At 35.5% G+C, this 17901-nt stretch overlaps 1 protein-coding gene across 8 annotated transcripts in view; it reads right to left on the bottom strand.

Moving 5' to 3' along the window:
* ERP44 (endoplasmic reticulum protein 44) overlaps positions 1 to 17901 on the bottom strand; it is a 92929-nt gene that overhangs the window by 38221 nt on the left and 36807 nt on the right. For 6 of the 8 annotated variants that reach the window (XM_036260547.1, XM_036260542.1, XM_036260541.1 and 3 more), the window contains exons 4-7: positions 14572 to 14687; positions 2677 to 2861; positions 1294 to 1409; positions 779 to 836 (exon numbers count right to left, since the gene is read on the bottom strand). In XM_036260547.1, the coding sequence (XP_036116440.1) occupies positions 779 to 836; positions 1294 to 1409; positions 2677 to 2861; positions 14572 to 14687 (475 nt within the window). Of the gene's footprint in view, positions 1 to 778; positions 837 to 1293; positions 1410 to 2676; positions 2862 to 11372; positions 11394 to 14571; positions 14688 to 15814; positions 15924 to 17901 lie in introns of those variants that run through there. The other 2 variants (XM_036260545.1, XM_036260548.1) reach the window with 2 other exon arrangements.

Genomic DNA, 17901 nt, shown 5'->3' with positions numbered 1-17901 from the left:
TATGTTGACTCATTTAACCTTGAACATCCCCAAAGCAGGATCATATTATCATGGCTACTTTTACTAATGGACAAACTGAAGCAGAGAGGAGGTAAGCAACTTTCCCAGAGTTGTACACCTAGGAAAGTGGCAGACTTGACATTAAACTTGGTCTCATTCCAGAGTGCATGCTCTTAACAACCAAACTACATTGTGAGACACTACACTGGATTCTGATGATCCAGAGAAGCTCACACTTGTAAACTACTAAAGACATGCACGTGCAGAAAAATACTGGCAAATACTCATCTGAACTCAGAAAAGGAAATGAACTTTCTAAACAAAAATCTCATTCATATGACTCCATAAACATTAAAAACTTCAGTGTGGCCCTGGCTGGTATAGCTTTGTGGTTAGAGTGTCAGTCAGTGGACTGAATGGTTGCAGGTTCGATTCCCAGTCAAGGGCATGTACCTGGGTTGCAGGTTTGATCCTCAGCCCTGGTAGGGGTTGTGTGGGAGACAATCAACTGATGTGTGTATGTCTCTCTCTCCCTGCCTCCCTTCAACTCTACCTAGAAATCAAAAGAAAAATATCCTCGAGTGAGGATTAACAAAAAAATAAGTAAATAAATAAAACTTCAGTGTGTCAAAACACTACAAACAACATTAAAATGAAAATTATGATCTGGAAAAATATAGATTCTATTTTTGTGTGTGAAAAATTGCAATGACAAACTTATTAGTTAATTCATGTATTTATTATTTAAAATTATACACACTACAAAATAGCAACTTACCCCTGGTGGTTTGTAGATTATGTTATCTCCACTATATCTTTCTGGTTTTGAAACAGCCCTAACAGAGAGAGAGAAGTAGTACTAATACGTTTTAAGAAAAATAATAACAGTAATATACCTGAATGAAGCAGAATTGGCTGTTTTGCAATGTATGAATTATCTATTTTAAATATATATTTGTCCTACATATAAGACTATGCAATACCAACTAAAGCATATATTTTTGTTAATTTATTGAACAAAAATTTAATACAAGGCAGAATTTTTTAAAGGGAAATTTTAGTTACCTGCTTTTGTGACTCGGTATTTTATAAGTTTGGTTTGGCTGTTTTAGCACTAAAAAGCTATTTTTAAATCCAGACTGTTACCACTAACTGGGGATCAAGGTCATTAATATGGTCACATAGACCAATCAAAAAAACACATAATTTGCTTGTAAGTCAGACTCATCCATGAATTCCCTACTTTTTACTTTTAACATCTCAGCCAAACTGACTCTCAAATAAGACACTTACCCAAATGCAGAAAAGAAGGCACAATCATCGTGCAAAATATTCGCTACTCTTTGAAAAACTCTATAGTGTTCTGAATCCTTCTGCTCAAAATATCCAATAATATTTCTTTTGCTGCGCTGTAAAATAATATAATTATTTTAAAAACTTATATAGTTCTATAAACATGTTATTTCATTTACCCAGCTTGTTCAATCCAAATTAAGTATGTCTATAAATACACATTTGGCTTTTAATACTTGGTCCAAAACTATTAAAGATTGATTACATTAGCTTGAAAGCAATCTTAACTATAGTCAAATGTAATTATAAACATTTCTTTCTAGCATTTTATGTTACAATTTCAATAAATAGATTACTATTTAATCAATGACAATCTTTTCCTAAATCAGGTGACTAATTCTAAAATATTTTAAAGTAGTACATCAATTCATAACATGTGACTGACTATAGGTAGAGACTCCTCCCTGGGTCTCTCACACTGCTACACATGTAGTTCTACACAAACTGTGAAACCTTGACCACTCTTTACCGAGACCATTTCTCAAGGGTATGTCTGCAGCCAGCCACACTGAGGAATGAGGTAATGTCTCCCTCCAGGACAGAAAGCAGGCTTACTACCAGCACTGACACAGGAGTTCCCAGAGCCCAGAGTTCTCCTGTAACACAGCCCACTGCATACGCAGGCATCCACTGGGCTCTCTGTGTCACTTCCATAAGAGTTGGAGGTCCAAGAAGCAAATGCAAATATATTCACACTGATGGCTGTAATGTGAGCAATAAAGTCCTTTGTCACTGACCCATAAGCCTTATGTCTTTTGACAGCATCCATGAAACTACAACTGGTTAACGTATTAGCTTGCAAGGAGGGTAAAAATAGAATCTCAAACCTGACAATGACAATCTAAAGCACAAATGCAATTGTTTTTGTTTTTTTAAACACCACTTAGCATACAAAGAAAAGGGTTTGTTAAGCTTATTATTAAGTGGGGCTATTTTAGGGGGCACTAAAACATATACTGAAGAGCTGATATAGAAGTAATCGGAGTAGACACTTGGAGGGTCTCCACTAAGGAAAATATGGAAATTTTGGTTGTGTAGGTCTGCCGATAACATCTATTCATAATTCAGGTTACACTTTGATCCTAATTAATTCAAATCAGTACAACTTTACTGTATGCTGTACATTTTACCCAAAGGTTCAGTAAAACATTAGCATTTCCCTTGAAAATAATTGAAGAAAAATTCAACTTGCTAAGTATGTGTATGTCAAATCCATCGCAATGAACTATAAGAAAATGCACAGATTTCTTGATTGCATAATAACTTGTTTATATTAATTAAACAGGCAATGTTAATTTAATCCAGCAAAAGTTCACAACTTACATCAAGAGTGGTGATTTCTACTAAATCATGAAGTTCTTGAATGGGGTCACTTTTTTGTTGCCTGATGTAATCTGCAAGTGCTTTCACTGATCGCTGACCCCTGTACTCTCTCTTCATCATCATCCCATTACGAAACAATTTGAGGGTTGGGTATTTGCTTATCCTATATCTCTGGGCTATTTCAGCTAAAAGAATGAAAAAAAAAAAATTAACTTCACCTTTGTACTTGATCTGGGTAAGCCCGTTAGCCGAACAGTTCAAAATCTTACAATTACTTAGTGAGAACATTTTGGTTCAATCATTCTTTTTCAGTTGGAGGAAAAAAATTAATCATGATGAGTTTTTACTGGTTAAGAAGGCAAGCTTTGGACATATATTACCTGGTTTAAATCACAAATTTGCTATTTACTGGCTGTGTGAACTTGTAACTTGCATCAACTATCTATGCCTTATCTGTTAAGTAAGGATAATAATTTCTGCCACATAAGATTGTTTTAAGGACGAAATGAGATAATACAAATGCATGACACAGTAAACTCTAAATAAATGTTAGTTAACATTATTATAGATATATTCCAGAAAATAATCAGAATGCGTAAAATTCCGATTTTGAAAATAGTCGTTCAAATCTCTCTATACTATGAGGTTCTCTTACAGCATTTAATAAAAGAAAATTAAATTTAAATCACTCTCAAGGGCTATAGATTATTAGGTTCTTTCCTAGAAGAATAATTTATAATCCCAAATATGCACATTTTGTGCAAATATAATAAAACCCAAAACTCAGCAGCATACACTAAAAAGTAAATAATCCCTTTATTATGACCTATGGGTATAACCTCAGGCAGTAAAGATTCTTTTTTTTTTTTTTTTTTTAAGAGAGAGAAAGGAAGGGAGAGAGAGAAACATTGATCAGCTGCCCCTCCACATACCCCACCTAGGAATGGAGCTCGCAACCCGGGCACGTGTCCCAACCAGGAATTGAACCGGGACCTCTCAGTTCACTGGACAATACTCAATTCACCGAGCCACTCCAGCCAGGCAAGATTTTTTTGAATCATTAAAATTTGTGCTTATCATCTCAAAATAAGACCCAAAATCAAAATGTATGCTGATCTCATTTTTTAAGAATACAGTTACTAAGATGCCTATGTCATATCTGAAAATGATAAAAGACGCACTGAGTTTTTAGAATAACGGTGACCTGAGAGAACAATGAAGTGGTCTAAAACAGGTGAAACTGTTTTTCTTAACTAAGCAAAATATGATGGTAGAATTCTAAAATGGTGGCACAAAAAGCCATGAAAATTGTCTAACCCTGCCTCCATTTCTTGTAGTTGTAAAACAGAAACAAAACACAACAAACAGAATGGCAAAAAGCCTCTGTTGATCAGCTTAATTTTCTAGATTTAATAGTAGAGACAACTAGTCTAAAGGGAGACTAGTAAGGAAGCTTCTGCAATAGTCCTGGCAGAAATAACAAGATGTCTACTAACTTAAACACTGCAACCTTTAGGTTGCCTTAAAATTCTACTCATGGATAGAAAAGGATTAAGTAATACTTGGGCACTACGGGGGAGCAGAGGCTTGCTTAATCCTCAAACCCCATCACGCACGCAGTAGGTGTGCTGCACAATGAGGTGCCTCTTAATTATTAAAAAGCAAAAACCTTAAAATTACATTGATCAATTCTCTCAGACATAAAGGTGACTTTTTACAAGCTTTGACCTAAAATGATTTTAAGACAATTACAATGTGACATCTTGACAATATAACAATGAATTAAGGGATATAGTAATTTTTTAATCAACTGGATGGATCAAATGTTAAAATAGATGTCAAAGGAATTAAAATTACGGGTTAATAGCTCACTGATTGGAAAATTAGCATGTACTTTTGCTTCCGTGGTCACTGACTTCTTTCTTCTTGCCGGTTCTGCTGCCTACTCAGTAATGCCCAGCAGGGGTCCAGTGGGCGACTGCCTCGCGCTCTTGTCTCAGTAGTGCCCACCCTGCTACGGTTATTCATGGCAGACAGTACAAAAAGGCAAATGATTTCAACAGATAGGTCTTATGGTTCTTGTGGTAAGGACCGCTGCTGCCAATGTACTTTTTCATTCCCAAACCATGCCTTCCTCTCAATGAGGAAATAACAAAAACACAACAAAATCAGACCTTAAATGGAAATACTACAGAGAAAGCCTGGATGCTTACTCAGACTCAGGTTAAGCCTGTACATCCAAGTTCTGTTTATGCACAAGAATTCTTTCTGTATATTTTTCTTTAAACTCGTGTTATTGAAATATATTTGGCATTTAACACTGTGTAAGTTTAAGGCGTACAATATGTTAGTTTGATACATTAACATATTGCAGTATTGCAATACTGTCATTGTAGGATTAGCATCTCTATCACTTCACATAATGGACATTTCTTTTTTGTATTGGAAATAATTAAAATCCAGCAAGTTTGATGTTTTTTAATACGATACTGTTGTCTACAATTATTTTATTTTTCTTAATGCCTCATTTATGTATAGCTTTTATAAAATTTCTCAATTTACAATGTGGAAGGTTAGAGTTAGCACTGGAAAGAAGACAGGCAGGAGTAACTCTGGTATTTGGGAGCATGTACTTGCCTAATTCAAAGACAATTACAAAGTACTTTCCTAAAAAAGCTAGGAGTTCTGCACTGACCAGCAAATCTTATACGAATATCGCCCTGGCCAGTTTGGCTCAGTGGTTAGAGCTTTGGCCTGCGGTCTGGAGAGACCCGGGTTCGGTTCCCGCTAAGGGCACGTACTTCGGTTGCAGTTTGTCCCCGGCCCTGGTTGGTCGTGCGGGTGGCAGCCACTCGATGTGTCCCTTCACGTTGATGTTCCTCTCTCTCTCTTCTTCCTCTCTCTCCCTCCCACTCTATCTGTACAAAAAATGGAAAAATAAATATCCTCGGGTGAGGATAAAAAAAAAAAATCTTATACGAATATCTACTGCCATACAGCCCATAGCCACTGGAGGTCAGCAGAGAACCCAGTCACACCAGGGGCAGATGATGGGACTTTGTACACCTAAGGCAGCATGACTACCACCACAAGGTAGAGTGATGAATTCTCCCAAATTCCCCAAATGAGAAGCTAGCAGAAGATGAGATAAAGTGAGATCATGATCCACAGCTGAAACAAGGGTAAGCTTTAATTGTGTACATATGTAGAAATTTTAGAAAACAAAGAAAATTACAAAGAAAAAAACAAGAATTTGTAATCCAACCACCACAGGGGAAAATGACTATTAATGTTTTGGTTATATTTTGCTAATTTTGAATAAAATTTGCTTAATTAGTACTGACGTTTCAATTGAGAAAAAAACAAAAAAAACAAACTGAGGTTAGTCAAATAGTAAAATGCCAGCATCAGTACTTGCAGAATGGGTATCAGCAGCTTGGAAGAAAATCCTAGAAAGAGTATAGCAACATTATTCAATCAAGAGCATTACCAATACTCTTAATGGCACAGAAGTTGATATTGTGTGGAAAAAAACACAAAAATCAGCTCAAAATTGCAAAGTGATACATAAAATTCAGATCTAGAATGTGAAATTCTTTCAGGATTACTTGAATAAATTCATTTTCCTTTTTAACTATACATAATAATATGACAAAAAATATATTTAAGTAAGTCTAAAATAGTTATTACAATAGATATAAAAGTACTAAGTGATAAGAAAGCAATGTGTTGCAGTTCAATTTTTCTGGATTTTTTCCCACTTATACATGTAAGTGTGACCTATAATCAGTGACAATTTAGATTTAACAAAATAATGCAGAAAATACTTCATTGTACTGTTGGGAGGTAATGAAATAAACTACTTAAAGTACTTCAAATAGTATCTATAAAATTAACAGTTCGTAAATACTGGCTACTACTTATTATTATTCATTTATCCACCCATTTATTCAACAACTATTATTGAGCAACTACTTTGTGCTAGGCACATTCCAGTGCTAGGGATAGGGGGGTAAAAAGACAAGGTCCACCCTGGCCGGTATGGCTCAGCACCTGGAACGCTGGCCTGCAGACCAGAGAGTCCCAGGTTCAGTTCCCTCTAGGGGCACGTACCAAAAAAACAAAAACAAAAAACAAACCAAAAAAAACAAGGTCCCTGCTCTTACAGAGTTTACACTTTATCATCATGATTTTCATTAATATCACTGCTGCTGCTGCTGCTGCTACTTCTAATTGTTTACAGAAACTAGACTCTCAAATGAAATTCTCAAAACTCTTAATATATAAGTACAGAAAAGATGTACCAGTCTGGATTCCATTATGCACAATATAAGAAAAGCCTTTATAATAAGTTAATAATAAATAATTCTTCACCAGAGATGTGGAGATTGCTTTTATGGGCCTGCCAGATGGGAGAAGCTAACAGGGCAGTTGTCAGATCTGTGACAAATATGAACCCGGCACCCCAGTCCTCTGCAGGATGTGTGGCCAGACCTGCTCTGCTGCCATCACAGGACATAAATGACCTCTGGGCAGGGGGAAGAGGTTGTTTCTCAACATTCTCTCTCTTGATTCTGTCTCTTTAATTGCCCTGATTTCCATTTCCTTTTTTTCTTCCTTCCACTTCTCTCTTACTTTGTTCCCTGCATTAGATACAATAAATGGAGAATTTAGGGGCTTAGGAAGTGAACTAAATTTTACCACTAGGAGAGGGTTATTCAAGCTACAAGCTCTACACTGGGATTTCAAAATATATACCTAAGCTTACATTGTTGGAAGCTTCCTGGTGACACTCCAGCATTGGTCTGAGTTCAAAATTCTCTTTCTACAGTTCCCAGCTGTTTTGTGTGTGTGTGTGTGTGCAGGCCTTTTTCATAGTAAAAATAAAGAGAAATTACAATTAACAATATCACAGTACACCTGTACAGTACAGATTCGAAGCTTCTTCCACAGACATCTTAAAAGCTCTAAAGCAACAAGGTCCTCCTTCTGGCTCTTTTCTTAACCAAAGACAAATTACAAATTCAATGACTTTTTCTACCAATTTTCTATTTTGCAAATATTCAAACTTACAGAAAAGATGAAGAAGTAATATCCTCACCTACATTTAATACCCTCACCCAGCCCAGCTGGTGTGGCTCAGTGGATTGAGCATCATTCCGTGGACTGAGAGGTCCTGGTTTGATTCCCAGTCATGGCACATGCCTGGGTTGCAGGTTCGTTCCCCAGTGGAGAGCATGCAGGAGGCAGCTGATGGATGTTTCGCTCTCACATCGATGTCTCTCTCTCTCTCTCTCTTCCCCCCTGCCTCTCTCTCTAAAAAACCAATAAAAACATATTTTTTAAAAATACTCTCACCTTGATTTGACATTTTCCATTTGGTTACATTTCTCTTTCTTCACACACACACACACACACACACACACACACACACACTTTTTATGGCGAGTTTTAAAACAAATTGAGTGGTTTTTTTTTTAAGTATCTTACCCGACTGTATATGACAATAAGTAATGAGCTTCTGGTTCTAGAACAAAGGATTCTACCTTAGTAGTGGGCTAGGCCATACAGTATAGAAACAAGAATAATAGACAATACCACATACAAGAGAATTATATTTGTGTTTATATATTATCCCATTAGATCATTTAAACAGACATAATTCAGAACATTTTTAAATATAGCAATTGGGTAAATTCTCAGTTTCTATGAGAAATTCAATTTAAATTACTTTATTTTAACCTTCAAAATAGTAGTTACCTGGTAAAAGCTGTATATTCCTAGGTTACAGTCTAGCACCCTCCATTTACTATGTAACCTTGGTAAATTATGCAGCTTCTCTAAGTGTTTCAGTGCCTTAATCTATAAAATGATAATATACTCCAGCTCTCTGAAAGTCCAATGTTCATTCCTACCTCAGAGACTTCATACCTTCTCTCCCTTCTGTCTAAAACACTTTTCTTCTCCTTAAAAATTCCTACTCTTCCTTCAGGTCTTGTATCACTGTCTGAGACAGGACTTCCCTATCCCCCCAGACTATGTTAGACTCATTATCTCATAGCACACAAAGCCTCCCCTTTAGAGCAGTTATCAGAATGAGCCATTGTGCACATTGCTCTTACCTTTCTGGGTGTTTGGTCCATTGCTCTATCTCTAGAACCTATCACACTGCAGTGCCACTGACTAGTTCCCCCACCTCCAAAAAATAACAATGACTCAGAAGGAAGGTAGACAGACTAAAGTATCAAAGGGCAGGACACAGTAGGCTGCCACCATGACAGAGAGGTGATTGATAAGAATAAGATATCTGTGGGCAGGATGGCATCTTGATTCTCAGGTCAACTTCTGACTTTGCTAGGAAGCTTCATACAGATTTTCTGACTGACAGAAACTAATCCTGAAGCAGCAACTAGGCACACTTAGCTGGAAAGAATGATGTAAGGAAATACAGACCACAGAAGTAAAACTTTTTTATTTGCATACAAATAACTAAGTACAAAATCTTATAGAATCTACATAAAATTTATTAGATCCAATAAGTACCAATATACAAGATCAATATACAAAAATCAACTGTATTTTTATATAGTGGCAACAAACAACCAGAAATGATAATTTAAAAAAAAATCAATGCCATTTATAATAGCATCAAAACATAAAAAATACTTAGGAATAGATCTCACAAAAGATGTGTGAGACCTTAAAAAAATAAGATTAATACAAAATGAGGGACATTGTACAAAATACCTGACCAATATCGCTCAAAACTGACAAGGCTGTTTCTAAAAAGGGAAAGAATGAGATGGACAGATCAGAAGTAGCTAAATAGACCTGACGACTAAATACAATATCTAACCGAAAAGGACTTGAGTGAAACAACTGATAAAAACTGAATAAAGTCTACAGTTGATCCATAATAATGTACCAGTGTTAATCTCTTTGTTTTGACAAATGTACCATGTAATATGAGATCTCAGCATTAGGGTATACTGGGTAAGAAGTATAAGGGAACTCTCTGTATTCTCTTTGCAACTTTTCTATATCATTACAATAAAAATAGTTTATTTTTAAAATATCACTTACAATAGCATCAAAAAATACCAAGGGATAAATCTTACAAGATGTGAAAGACATGAAGACTGAAAAACTGCTAAAACTGCAAAGCACTGCTGAGAGAACTTGTGAAGACCTAAATAAATGGGAAGGTATACAATGTTCATGGATTGCAAAATTCAATATTGTTAAAATGACAGTTCTCCACAAACTGGTCTAGAGATTCAAAGTAAGACAATTAAAATCCCAGCAGTCCTACCCCCAACTCCTTGGTTAGAAATTAACAAACTGATTCTAAAAGTTATACAGAAATCCAAAGCAACTAAAATGGCCAAACCACTTTGAAAAAAGTACAAAGTCCATAGATTTACACTACTGACTTCAAACTTTTATAAAGCTAAAGTAATCTAGAAGAGTGTGTGATGCTGTGAACATAGACAAATAGATCATCAGTACATAACTGAGAGATTAGAAATAGATTCACACATATGATCAGTTGATTCTGACACAGATGCAAAGTCATTTAGTAAAGAAAGGACAGTCTTTTCAATAAATAATCTCAGAACAGTCTGATAATTATATGCAAAAAATGAACTCCAACCCATACATTGTGCCACATATAAAAACTCACTCCAAATAGATCACAGAACTACATGTAAAACTTCATGATATAAAAATTATGAAGGAAAATAGCAGAAAATCTTTGTGCTCTTGTGTGAGGCAAAGATTTCTTAGATACGGCATCAAATCGTAACCCATTTTTAAAAAGGATAAATTAGACCTCAAAAATAAAAAAAATAGAATTACCATGTGATCCACTAACTCAACTTCTGTATATATATACAAAAGTATTTAAAGCAGGGTCTTAAAGAGATATTTGTATGTACCCATATTTATAGTGGTATTATTCACAATAGCCAAGAAGTGAATATAACCCAAGCATCTACAGACAGATGAATGGATAAACAAAATGTAGTATACAGATAGAACGGAATATTATTCAGTCTTAAAATGAAAGAAAATTCTGATATATGCTACAGCATGGATAAACCTCAAAGACATTATGTGAACTGAAATAAGGCAGGCACTAAAAGATAAATACTGTATGATTTTATTTCTTGAAGTATCTAGAGTAGTAAAATTTATAGAAATAGAAAATAGAATGGTGGCTGCCAAGGATGAGGGAGGAGGAAATAGGAAGTTGTTGTTTAATGAGCATAGCATTTCAGTTTTACAAGATGAATTTCGGAGACTGGATGTACAAAAATGTGAATAAACTTAATGTTACTGAACTGCACATTTTAAAATGGTAAAAATGTTAAATTCTATGTTCTGTGTATTTTACCATAATTGAAGATACTCTTAGACTAGAATAGAAGAAAATATTAGCAAATTACACATTTGAAAAAGAATTTGTATTCATAACATATAGAGAGCTCTCAAAACCTAGTAAGAAAATATTATAATTACACCTGTTAATTATACTTGTTAATAATCTAACAGACATGTTAAATTAAATATAATGACCAAACCAAATATTTTAAGAATATGGAACAACTGGAATGCTCAGACACTGATAGTAGAAATAGTACAAATATTTGGAAAACAGTTTGGCAGTTTCTTAAAGTTAAACATATACCTACAATATTACCCAAGTATTTCACACTTAGGTTTATGCTCAGGATAAATGAAAGCATATGTAGAGCTGTACCTGAATGTTCATAGCAACTTATTTGCAATAGCCTGAAACTAGAAACAACCCAAATATCTGTCAGTAGGTGAGCAGTTCAACAAATTGTGGTATATACAATGGAATGCTACTCAATGAATAAAAATGGATGACACATGCCAATAATCTCAAAATAACCATGCTGAGTCAAAAAAAAATAAAATACACACACACACACAAAGAACACATAATGTATGATTCCACTTCAATAAAATCCCAGAAAACACAAAGTGATCTAGGTTAACAGAAAGCAGTCCCATGGTCCCCTGAGGACTGATGGAGGGAGAGAGGGACCACAAAGGAACACAAGGAAAATCTGGGGGATGAGAAATATGTTGATTATCTTGATTGTGGTGATGGTTTTATGGGTGTATACATGCGTCAAAACATTAAATTGTATAATTTAAACTTGACAATATCTTTTCAAAACAAATAAAACCCTACCAAAGAACAATCGGCCTAAGAGGATTCTTCTCCAGACCACAGGACTCTTACGGTCCTCCCAGTTCAAAATCTCTATAATCCAATTGGCACATAAGGGGTTATCCAAAGTACAGCTTGTTTTACAATCTCTAAAATGTGAGTAAATCATCAATAAGGATTTCATAATGTCACTTTTAAAAATGTGAATACTGCCCTGGCCAGTTTGGCTCAGCAGTTAGAGCGTCGGCCTGCGGTCCTGAGAGACCTGGGTTCGGTTTCCGCTAAGGGCACGTATTTCGGTTGCAGTTTGTCCCCCCCTGGTTGGTCGTGCGGGTGGCAGCCACTCGATGTGAAGGGACACATCGATGTTTCTCTCTCTCTCTCTCTCCCTTCCTCTCTCCCTCCCACTCTATCTGTACAAAAAATGGAGAAATATCCTCGGGTGAGGATAAAAAAAAAAAAAATGTGAATACTTATACAGAAGGTAATAAACATTCAGAGAAAACACAATATCTGAGATATAACTTTCATTCATAAGAAACTAATCTTGTACATCTCTTTGGTGGATTAAAAAGATCTGAACTATGGCTATTTATTCCCATTAAAAGAGAACCTGATTACTAGCAATGATGTCAGATTTATCTGAAAAGTAAATTGATCTTTTTAAAAGACAGAATAAACAATATTTAGGGTACAACAATAGTTAATTTTTCTTCCCAATGACTATAAGCGTGAAAGCATAATTTCAGATTTTATGATCCAAATTCAGAGTTGTCTGCACTATAATGTCTAATTAAATATATAAAAAAATAAAAAAATCTGAAATGAGTGCCCATATCAAAAACATCATTTTCTGTCAGTGAAAGGTGGGAGGAAAGATCCAGAAAGCAGAGTAGAAATGCAGTCCATGTTTGTATTAACAACCTTTTATTGTTCCCTTCATCCCATCTAGTTATGAATCTCAGCAGACAGAAATGTGGGTATGGCTTGTAAGATTTTGAAATGCTTTGCTGTTAGCCATTTCTATGTAACACAGGACTTTACCAGTAAATTCCCAAGATGTTTGTTGAAGTAAACAGAAAAGAAGCAAATACAGCAGGTCCTTGAATAATGTCATTTTGTTCGCTGTCTTGCTATAAATGTTGATGTCAGGCCTTAGGAACTTAACTCTTGTTCTATCAACTAGACTATGATAAGTAAAATTGGTTTCTTTATACTTTATACTTTTACTTAAAGTTGCTGAACCTACCAATGACATTAAGTAAGAACTTACTGTAGGTCTTTGAAGGCATTTGGTCATATCTGGATTCTAAATCAGATTTGATTATACATTAAGCCATATGATATTGGTTAAGCACCCTTATTTCTCTTTCTCATCAGTAAAATGAAGTTAGTGCACGCACACACACTTTAAAAAAAAAATCCTCCCTAAGGATATGTTTTCATTCATTTTAGAAAGAGTGAAAGGGAGAGAAGAAGAGAAGGAGGAAGGGGGTGGGGAGAGAGAGACACACACATCAATGTGAGAGAGAGAAACAGATCGGCCGCCTCCCACATGCACCCTGACTGGGAATGGAACCTGCAACCTGGGCAAGTGTACTGATTGGGAATCAAACCCTCAACCTTGTGGTTCATAGGACGATGCTCCAACCAAGTGAGCCACACTGCCCAGGCACACACACAAATTCTTATAGTCAAGTGTAAAGGACAGGAAATTTGCAGAATGGGAGAGTTCTATATTCAGTCCAATTACCAACTATCCAATGCAACAAACTTTCAATGAGTGGTCTCTGTCGCGGAAAAACTGTCGGATGCTTTAGATCAGAGATTAATGAGTAAGTAGTTTGGTCTCCACTTAAAAGGAATTAAAACAAAAACACTAAAAACAGAAAAAAAGTTCCTGCCTTTGAAGAACTGACATTGCAACTGGTGAAACAACTACAACACAATTAACAAAAACTACAAATTGGGATTAGTTTGGTTCTATGAGATGCAACTGTAATGGGGAACTCAGGAGGAAACACCACTGCAAGCTCACTAGCTCGAGTTGGAGAACTCTGTCATGTATACTGAAAACCAAGAGGATATTACAGAGAACGCTCTACTAGGCAGGCGAAATCCAAGAGGCTGGAGTTTAAGTGAGTCTAACCTAGTCTTCTCAACACTCAATAATTATAAATAATAACTATAGCTATTTATACCTCAAAGATAGTCTAAGTCAATCACAATAGAGTCTTTTAAATGACAGAAACACATAAAATTTTGAGATTATTTTATTTGGCATTATTACAAATAGTATTTTTGCATGATTCTAAAAGTAACAGAAATCCATTTTTTCCCCTAAAACTATATTTCAGTTTTATTTGATTTTGATATTAGCTTTGGTAGAAAACATTGCTAGTTATGATTTACTACCTATATGCTTGCCCTACTATATTTTAATGAAAAAATAAAATAAACCTTTTAAACCCTTCACACAGGCAAAATGAAAAATAGTGCTGTTAAGTACAAAAACATATTAACATTTTTAGCAAGGTCACTAATACTTTTTTTATTTGTTCTCCATTTGAAGCAGAGCATTTCTGAAAAAGAAACGTGTGTGTGTGTGTGTGTGTGTGTGTGTGTGTGTGTGTACGTAGGCAAGATGGGGATGGGACCATTTCTTCCAGACTTCCTATTGAGGTACTTACAGTGCTGATCACAATCAACTCTGGCAAACACTACTTGATTTTCACTTGGATATTCTTCCTTAATTACATTGGAAGCTTCCTCAAAAATTGGATGCAACATCTGGCTGAAACGACACCTATGCACAGAGAAGGATACCAATTAAAACTGAAAAGCAAACTCAATAAAATCTTATTTCAGTTATCCATTGATATTTAGCATATATACAATAAACAGCTTTTCAGACAATTACAGTTAATTTAGTGCTCAATCCTGATGTCATTCATTGGAGAAGAAGACAATTTTGACTTCAAAGACTGTACAAATAAATAAAATATTTGCGATTTTTTTTTAAATATATTGAAAAAAAAATCCATTAATATTATGGAACACACAGCTAAGTCTCTCTCACAAAGGCTATGAAACAAGCCTAAAATAAGCCCTCTAAGATGTATCTACTTGGACTTGCAACTATTCAGACTTAGCCATTTATAAAAGAAATTAGCTTTCTCGAAATAATGAACATATTTTTATGTTTAGACTACTGTTCAAAATCTTTAAAATGGTAAGTTTATTGCAAATATTAGATCAATTCACCTGACCAATCATATTTCATAGGCAAGTTAGCATACTAAATAAATTGTATGAAAAGGATATATAGTATATGTTGTATGAAAAGTATATATAGTATATAATAAACTGCTTCCCCTCAAAATTTGCCCCTGGTTAAAATGGGCTTTTGTATTTATAAACATTAAATATACTAAATCCAGGAGAAAAAATTTAAATTCCTAAACAAGATTTCCTGTCCATATTTCCTTTGCCATTTTTGTTTTATTTTTACTTTTAAAAAGGGGCATAAATCCCACAATATTCCAGAAACTCGACACTTCTAATTCTGACTGCCCCATAATCAGGCCAACCACTTCACAAATACATGCTGTGGGTCACTAAAGGGACCTGATAAAGGGAAAACAAAAATCAGAATCAGCACACAACCAGCTGGGTTAGAATGGTCATTCTCATATGAAAAAGGTATTGAGAATTTGTTAATAAAAAACAAACTATAATTGCTACTGTTGCTTCCAGAGCCCTTTCTATTGAGAAATTTACTTAAATGAAGCCTGTGAACTCTTTAATTCATATGTGACTAGGTTGTACATATTAACCACAATTCAATAAAAATATTACAAAGCCAGTGAAAGGATGTAAAGTTTATACTCCCTCCCTATTTCTTTTTGTATATATCTCTTCTAGCCCACTCACCTGACTTCCTAAGGAGACACAGTCAGTATCTTCAATCTCTTGTTTTCAAGTGGCTTTTTCCTCTTTTAGCATTCTTAAATCTCTCCCATCTGGGATAAGTGGGTGGGGTCTGTGGACATCAGGGACCGTGTCTTATTTGACTACATATTCTAGTAAGCATTTCAATAGATGTCTATTAAATGAATAAACTGACAGAATGGAAGAACTAGAGAGGCTAGGACCCAGGTTTATGGGTTCTTATAGTTTGCTAAAAATAAGGTGCTGGAGGACAAGGAAGACAATGGGTATGAACTGATTAACAGTTTCTTGAAGAAGTAGGATACTGCCCAGTAAAGATTCCATAGATAGGCTCCTGGCTTAAGGGCAAGGTAAAGACCCACATTAAGAACTCCTTTTTTCTGGACTATCCAGTCTGCTACCCAGTAAGCATTTAAGCACAGGTTTTTGTTTAAAGTAGGATGTTTTAATAACAAAGGTAGAAGGGGAAGATGAAATAAAAGTCCAGTTGCAATATTACTGAACCTTCATACACACATTCCCATACAAAGTTACATTTATAAAAGTAACATAACAAAAGCAATAGATCTGTTCAAAGGACCTTAAGAATCATCTGAATCCAACGTAATGCTTAAATCAACCTTTTACAAATCAACCAAATGAGTAAAAGTCTTTTTGCAGGGACAATTTGGAAACCCTTACTAGTATGACCTAGTGAAGAAAAATAATAAACTTTGAAGTAAGACATACCTGAGTTTAATATCCCAGTTCTACCACTTACTGAACCTTGATTTCCTCAACCTAAAATGTAAATCATGATACCTACCTGCAGGGTAGTTCTGAGCACTGAAAATAATGTGTGTAAAGAGCCTGGCAAATAACAGCATTATTAAGTACATCCTATGGTTTATTACCTTCTGAGGCATATCAGTTTTCTTAGGCAGCTCTGTTAGAGTTCTTCCTTAAACTGTGTCACATTCATATCTTCCCGAGGGAACTCAGAATCTAGCCTTTGAGGCTACACAGTGTATGTCTATGTCCTACAGCCAATGACCTAAGCTTTTCTCAGTTGAAAGCGAGTGTACGAATTCATAAACAACTCAAGGTATTTTGGGGGGTGATATGGTTTCCCAAATAACTGCAATTAGCCCACATTTCCAACTCAGTTTTTGCAACAAGGTCAGTGACACATTCTAGTTCTCTTTCCTACGACACATCAAATCCCTTAATCAAGAGAACTGAGTTCTAGTTTTAACTCTGCCACAATCTAGTCAGGTAACCTTGGGAAAATATTCCTCTGGATCTCAATTTTATTAAAGAACTGGACTAAATAAGCTTCTACCTAATTTAACTTGAAAATGCTACCTTTATTATACATTTTATAAGTGGTGTTTTCTCTGTATATCTTAAACATTCATTCATTAAATACCTATACATCATTCATTCAGTAAATATTAATTATATACTTATCTGCCAAGTATCATGCAAAGTGCTTGGGGATTAATGCTGAAAGAAGACATGTGGTAACTTTTCACAAAGCTAACAACAGTAGGGAGCTCCCAACTAGACAATAGCACATGAGTGTTGTGGTTGGGTACATACAGGGTATTATGGGAAGATAGAAAAAGGGTTCCTAACCTGCCTTGAGAGGAGAAAGAATGACCTGGAGAAAGTGACATCTAATCTAAAGTTTGAAAGATTATTAAAATTTAACTAGGTAAATAAGTAGATAAGAAAAGAGTGAGCCATTCAGGCACAGAAAACACCATGACCAAAGGTGATAAAAGGCTATAGAATATTACTCAAATGGAAAAACAGTCAATATAACTAGTACAGCCTGCCTGGGCCAGTTTGGCTCAGCAGTTAGAGCGTCGGCCCATTGACCAGAGAGTCCCGCGTTCGGTTCCGCTAAGGGCACATACCTCAGTTGCAGTTTGTTCCCGGCCCCGTTGGGATCATGTGGGTGGCAACTACTCAATGTGCCTCTCTCACATCGATGTCTCTCTCTCTCTTCTTCCCTCTCTATCTGAAGATAAATGCAAAAATGTCCCCGCGTGAGGATAAATATATATATATAACTAGTACAGAAT

The sequence above is a fragment of the Molossus molossus genome, unplaced genomic scaffold (genome assembly GCF_014108415.1).
Source record: "Molossus molossus isolate mMolMol1 unplaced genomic scaffold, mMolMol1.p scaffold_m16_p_14, whole genome shotgun sequence".
Classification (NCBI taxonomy): domain Eukaryota; kingdom Metazoa; phylum Chordata; class Mammalia; order Chiroptera; family Molossidae; genus Molossus; species Molossus molossus.
The sequence above is the reverse complement of the archived record's forward strand: the minus strand, read 5'-3'. Positions and strand labels throughout refer to the sequence as shown.